This window comes from Atta colombica, unplaced genomic scaffold, assembly GCF_001594045.1.
Source record: "Atta colombica isolate Treedump-2 unplaced genomic scaffold, Acol1.0 scaffold126, whole genome shotgun sequence".
Taxonomy (NCBI): Eukaryota; Metazoa; Arthropoda; class Insecta; order Hymenoptera; family Formicidae; genus Atta; species Atta colombica.
In genome coordinates, this window is record NW_017259213.1 from 2785413 (window position 1) to 2793146 (window position 7734).

At 28.9% G+C, this 7734-nt stretch overlaps 1 protein-coding gene across 10 annotated transcripts in view; it reads left to right on the forward strand.

Moving 5' to 3' along the window:
- The window catches only part of LOC108695203 (dystrophin, isoforms A/C/F/G/H), a 469808-nt gene that overhangs the window by 119087 nt on the left and 342987 nt on the right, over positions 1–7734 (forward strand). For all 10 annotated transcript variants that reach the window (XM_018205000.1, XM_018188075.1, XM_018188076.1 and 7 more), the window contains one exon: positions 5439–5537. In XM_018205000.1, the coding sequence (XP_018060489.1) occupies positions 5439–5537 (99 nt within the window). The remainder of the gene's footprint in view (positions 1–5438; positions 5538–7734) is intronic.

Below are 7734 nucleotides of genomic sequence, written 5' to 3' on the forward strand. Positions count from 1 at the left end.
ATATGTATATAATTATGTAATTAAGAATATCATTATATATAAGTATATATAATGTCATTATATATAAGTATATATAATCATTATATATAAGTATATATAATGTCAATATATATAAGTCGCAATAATTTTATGTAACTGACTCTTTCAAATCTTAATCATGATCTCTTCACGCTCAATATCCATTGTGCTTTTAAGTCTCGTATTACATTCTATTGTATTTTCATCATTTTAAATATCGTTTTATGCCGTTAATTAAAAAAAAATTTTTCTTAATTTTTTGCAGATTCGATTTTGTTTATTTACTATCTATCGTAGTTATGATTACCGATGAAGGTTTAAAATAGCTGAAACATTCAAAGTTTTTATTTCTAATTTCTATAATAAGAAAAATATTTTTCTCATTTGATTTAATCAGTATAATTGCTTGTGTTTATTGATCATTATGTTTGCATGTAGCGAGCTTGATTAATAATAAAATATTATTTTGTATATTCCCTGAGCGGCATCTTGAAGGCATCCTTATGATGTAGACGTCCTTTGGACATCCTTTAAGACATGTGTATGGAATAATTTTTTTTTCATAATTATTACATAATATATTACATAAAGTACGGATGACATTTAAAGCGTATTAAACATAACAACACATTAAAATGAGAGAACGAATGCAATAGATAGCATAATGAGAGGCGCGGAAACTAAAAAGAGATTTTTACATCGACAAGCAAAAAATTGTAGAAATAAAAAATCGAAAATGAACAAAGTCTCCAGCAGCATAATTAACACGCCAATATTGGCGCAATATTGGGCAAATCAATATTGGGATAATAATCGGCTTCCGAATATTGGCCCAATATTGGAAAAACAATGTATAGCCAATATTGGGCAAAAATTGGCTCCTCAATATTGGCCCAAAATTGAAAAAACAATCTATAGCCAATATTGGGCAAAAATTGTCTATCAATATTGGCCCAATATTGGAATTATCTGGAATTATTTTTGATAAAATATTATTTATAATATCTTTTTTCTGCAAAATATACTTAACGCCTTTTTTTACATTTTTAATGTCTTTTCCGATAGATTTCACGAATTTTTAAGTTCTTGTTATTAGTAATACTTTATATTCATATTTAAATGATAATATTGTGATAATAACAACGATAAAGGTAATATAATAATAAAAATAATGATATTTGAAAATAATTAAGAAAATTGTGATGTCTTTCCGATAAGTATAATATATTAATAATATATTAATAAGTATAATATATAAATTTGTTTCATCATAGCATTTATTTGCTACATATTTTTTCTCATTCTTTTCCACGAAGTATATAAATATTTTGTATATCAATCAATCTCTATTAACTCTCATTCGCTCTCATTCGATCTATACAAATACGTGAAGTTTGTGAAATAGTCACTTTCTTTTTTTATTTTCGTTCTCTTGCATATTTTTTAATGACAATTTTGGCAGTAATTAACGCGAAGTGCTATCGCACGTTTTGAACGTGATAACATTTTTAATGCAACTTTTTCGTATTTGTTGTGCACATGTAAAAGAGATGCAAAAAAGGTTGGGAAAGTGAATAGATAACATGGACGAATAGATAGATAACATAGGTAATAAATATCATAAATAAATAAATAAATAATAATAGATTGATGAATAATAACAATAGATAACATCGGAAAGTGGATAAATAACAATGATAGGTTGATAATGTAGATATATAAGTAAATATTGTATGTAAATAGATAATGTATGCAGATAGATGAGATGCGAAAAAAGTGCGGAAGAGTTGCAAAACGTTGCGAAGATGTGTGAAATAAATGCGGAAAAAGTGCCGAAAGGATGGAAGTGGTGCAGAAATGATATAGAAGAATTGCGAAAGATGTGCGGAAATGATGCGAAGAGATTCAGAACAAATGCAGAAGAGATGCAGAAAAAGTGTAGAAGAGATGCAAAAGAAACGATGAGAAGAGATACGGAGAGATGCAAAAAAAAAATGCAAAATTAATGCGGGAGAGAAGTTAGAGTGATGTGGTAGAGATGTAGAAATACTGCAGAAAAGGTACATAAAAGATAGGAAAAAGATGCGGGGAAGATACGAGAGATGCAGAAAAAGTGTAGAAGAAGTACAATAAAAGTATAGAAAAGATATAGAAAAAGTAGAAAAGATATCGAAAAAAATATAGAAAAGATCTTGAAAAAAGGTGCAACAAAAGAAGACAAGATTTTGCGAAGACGACGACGTATCTGAATATATAAATAACATACATTGGGCTGAAAAATATATGCACATATTATCTATGCATCAAGTATACTTATAGACATGTTAATTGTTATCTCATTTTAATTGTAAAAATTTGTTCTTTTCCAATATATGCATTTTTTTATAACAATCAATTTGTTTAAACAAAACAATTTTTGAGCGAGTTCTTTCCTGTAAAGGATATGCTGTAACGTTTCTTTCTTATGACATGGTATTATCCCCTTCATAACATACTACAAAAATATACTTGATGGGAAAATGCTACTGCGTCTCGATTTATAATATTTATATATAAAATAACTATAGTAAACAAAGTTTAAATATACAGTTATTTTATTTTATGTTTACTAAACATATAATAATAATATACACATAACACATATACACATATTATAAACATATACATATAATAATAATATATAAAGTACAATAATACATATATACATATTATAAAACATAAATTTTTGCGGACAATTAGCTGTGATATGTTTTTGATTATTAAGCTAAGAGCAATTTTTTTTTTAGTATTCATGAAGAAAAAAACGGTTTTTGATGTAATGTTTTACGGTTAAAGCTCGCGAGATTCGTAATAATAAAAATATGGACCGTCGCGCGATTCGATCGTTGCTAAGCATTACTTTCGACGCAGTTATTTTCAAGGAAGGTATGCTTTATCGCGTTTTTTTTATTGCTCGGGTGTTAAAACTGGTCGTTAAACTCTCTCAGAGAGAAAATCTCGTTTTATGATTTTTGAAAAATATGAAAATAATAATACATATTGGTTATACAGGGTAAAAGTAAAGGTATAAAAAGTAATGGTACGGCGAAATATCTCGAAAATTAAGCATTTTAGGAAAAAGTGTTTCAGATAAAAGTTGTACAGTTTCGAAAAATCTATTTACTGGCGTAATGATCTTGGATGGCATCGCCAAGATCAGATCAAAATCAAATTGATTTTTTGTGGAAATGATGTTTTTAATGTCAAAATCTAATAATTGGTGTCAAGAGCTTTTCAAAACACTATAATAAAGTTATTTTTCGTTAAGTATTTTTCGGGTTGTAAGGTTTGAAAGTTACAATACCGCCGAATTTTTTGCACCAAGAATTCATTTTTACATAAAAATGAAAATAAAAGGTAAAGTCTCCAATGACTTTGATCTTGACAAATGTTATCCAGGACATGATTCTGAACAACATTCAAGAGGTTTTAGTCAAACACCTTACATAATGCTAATGCCGGCGGTACTGTAATATAACGATATATATGATAATGAGTTATTTATTTTTAGAGTAAAGTAGTGATTTCAGATGACTATAAATTTTGTTAAAATTCTGGCAAAAATTGATGTAAAATTGATGTAAAATTTTGATTGAAAACGTTTGTTTTTCTGTAACATCATCATATTTCAATACATTAATATAGATCAATAGAAGCACTTACTTCTAATTTGGCTTGTATCTTTTATTTTTTTTTTTATTAAAATAATTTTTAAAAGATTTTTTTAACGTTATATTTATACGACATTAATAATTACATTAATTAAAAAAAAAATGATTTGATCATAAATTATAAGAAAATGTATACAATGTGACTCTACGGTCCATTTTGAGGCGAAAACAAGGGATATGATCATTCTTCGACAACGGGTACTTAATCAAGACCTCTTCGAGTCGGACAAGGGTGGGTGAAAGGCGGAACGAACCAAGAGCTTAGTCTAGGTGGCAGACTCCGGGGGTTGCCGGACTGAGCGAGACCTTAATTTCCTGTAGCACTACGGTTTATCTCTTCCGCGATTTATCGACTCCCTCGAAAGTTCCACGTTTGCGATCCTCTCAAATGCTAGTTTGGGTTTCTTGCATGCTTGTTGTTGCATCGCCGACCGATCGATCAGTCGACGTTAGGTTGAGAATTTCAGGATGGTTTTTTTCCAATATGTTATTTGCCATAAATATTTATTTAACTGCTATGATCTTTTGAAATATTTCGACTAGAATTCTATGCACAGCGAACTTGCACGCTAAAATCGCCAGCGGAGATTTTCGATGCTATTGAAGCGTTACACGCGCGCGTGTGGACGGGCTTTTAAATTATATTATTATTGGCTTTACAATTCTCGTAGCTATAATGGAAATATGATTACGCAACTTGCCTTGATTTTTAATTAAACACACCAATAGAGCTATTTGCAAGAAAAAATTGTTCGCCATAATAATTGTTGGAAAATGTAAATTTATGATGCAATTGAATGTTCTTTCATGCTTTATAATAGCCGTTTGATTTATTTAAAATAATTGTGTTGCGGATTTTTTCATGATCGAAAATTATTCTCTTTGAAAGTAATTTTTCACACATGATTACTTATCTACTTGAACTATTATGAACAATATATTGGTTTCTGTGAACACAAAATCTTGTATTCAAAAATTTTACCTTTAAGAAAATCTTCAAATTTATCAGGACATACGTTTCTGAAATTTGACGTGTTTTAGGAAATGTCCCGTATATTCAGCATTTGCTTGTTCTTGACGCTTAGCGAATGTCGAGGTAAATCGAACTCGGCCACTTACGAACGGACACTCCCTACTAATTTCCGGCAGCAAATATCCCAATTCGGTCCTGTGCCCTTCCCTTTTTTCGCTCTTTTTCATCTGATTTGAACCACTTTCGAACGATGGAGATATTTCTCATCGATACACATTTGCTAAAGGATATGAGTTAATCGCTATAGTTAATTTGTATTTAATTCATTAAAATGAGTTATCGATTTGCAAACTGATCGAAAATCAAAGATTAATATGTTAATTAATTTAGTATCACTTGTTTTGGAATGAAATTACGTTTGCTTGAATTTATTTTTTGTATTTATATCAGTAAATTACATTATTTTTTATATCACAATAATATTTTTTACAATAAAAAGGGCAAAATGGGTAAAAATTTTGATATATTATTAAATATATATAATATATTAAATATATAAATATAATTAAATATATATTCGAGCAATAAAAAAATACTGTTAAATAAAAAAATTCTAACATAACTGCAGTTATTTAAAATATTGTGATTACATCAATTCTGATTATTTATTTATATTATAAATTTTTATTATAGCATAAGATATTGTTATAATTATTGTTTGTCTGGTTCTATTACAGATACGTGACTGGCTCACGGTTGAAGAAGAGATGTTGCGACAACAATCTGTGGTCGTCGGCGATGTCGATGAAATCATGCATCTTTTGGATAAACAGAAGGTAAGTCAATTATTAGAAATAATTCGATCTATGTAGCGATTTTTTTTGATGAAGATTGTTTTTTTATATCATTATCATTAGTCACTATAAATATTTTTTTATTTAGAGTAATATTGGACATATATTCTCAAGTAAAAATAATTTTATAATTTGCGAATATATACAAACTAATTAATCAAAATGTGTAATCAATATTGGACATAATTAATAATGATGTTTCAATGACGAATCAATTTTTTAAATCAAAAGTAACAAAAAATTATTTATTTATATATATTTAAAAGGAAAATATTCGTTATATGATAATTTACTTGCGTGTATCACAGAAAACTTAATGTAACGTTCATAGTTCTATTGCATGTGCATTAACTATAAATATAAAGATTTAAATATAAAGATTTTAATATATTATATTGAAACATTACTAAAACATTGCCATTTTTCAAGTTTATCGCAATTCGCTGAGGTAATCTGTAAAGGTGATCAGCAATTGCTTTCAAGCTGCTTAGTTCATGCTTGCGTGGCATTATTGGAAAGCGCGGCCGTTGCCTTTTTTTCTTTCTTCTATCTTTTTATCTTTATATTAATACAAGAGCCATACCATCGGAGCGGCCCTGAAATTAAAATATTAAAGACCTCTTAGATACGCTGTTTTATTGCTTCGACTTTCTTCAAGTGGTTTAAACTCAGAAATTTTATTTTGCGATTTAATTATTAATGAACCCTCTCAAAAAAATATTGCAAAACTTTAAATATTTATTACTGTGGTTTTTCGTCGTCGTTTCATATGAACGAACAAACGGTAAAAGCAGCAGAGAAAGCTAGAAGTTCCAACGTCGGTAACTTTGCGATCTGTCACAGCAATGCAGTCGATACTTCAACCCCCAAGGTTCGACTCAAGTGCTTGCTGCAGGGGTAAAATGCTCCTCTATCTTTTTCACAGTCAATTCAGCGTGATACCGCAAGTGGAAAAGTTATCGCCGGACGATGAAAAGCGAGGCTGTTAACCACGAGAAAGAGCGAAGTCATTACGATGGGTGCATAAAACTTCCGGGATGCAAAGATAGGGAAGTGTAGGTGATTGACCGGGAAAACCCTGACATTGGCATTGGCATTAAGGGTCCGACGAACATTGCCACGCCTTCCTTTGTGCGTCGACGTCGTGCTGCGCGTTATTCCGCCATGGTTGTTAATTGCATTGGACTTAATGGATCGATATCCAGAATTGTTGTAAGCGACACGAAATCGCTGCTTTACGCAGCTACGCAGTGTAGAGTATAATAAATTGGAATATAAATTAGAGGAAAATTTATTTCGATTGATGTGTGTGATGTCGTACTTCTTTTTATACGCCAAAATTTTTATACGCCAAAACTTATTAATTTTATTGTATTGGGTTAGCAAGAAAGTAATTGCTTTTTTTTAGCTCTAAAGTTTTTTTAGCTCAAAGTTGTATATATATACAATATATTCGTCAATAATGAATGAAATTTAAATTAAAAAAAAAGAGTTTTAGCTTGAAATCTCTACTTTTAAAAGCTTACCACATTTTTTAAGTTTATACGAGTTTGGTAATTTTTTCATACCAAAAAAAAAAACTGCAGCTATGAGCTGCAAAAGACGAAAAATTTTCTTTTCACTTTGTGAGTTTCTAACGTGCCCAAAACAAATTTGAGAAAATTTTCTACTACGTCAAAGCTATTTTCCTTACAAAATCGTTTTTTAAAAATATTTCTACGATTTTTGATTCTTGAGTTATGCGGATTATAAAAATAAAAGGATCATTTGATTTTAATTGCTCATAACTTTGTGTTAAAAATTCTCGTATCACAATTTAAAAAAGAGATTTTTAAAGCTGAAACTTTACTTTATTAAGATCATCATATATTTATATTGGTTGGTAAGAAAGTAATTGCGGGTTTTACTGCTTTTATTTAACTTTACATAACTGCACATGTTAAATAAATATCGAGTAAATTGATTTTTTATAAATAGAATAATTCAATACAGCAGGTAATTAGGTTTTACCTATAATAGTTTTACATATAATATTGATATTTTTTTGTTATATTTAAACGCACGCGCATAAAAAAACATTATGTATTAAATTTATTTAAAGCTCTGATATTTTTGTATTTATTTTTTTATTATATTTATTATATTTAAATTTGATTTTATTCAATTGAACGTTGTTTTT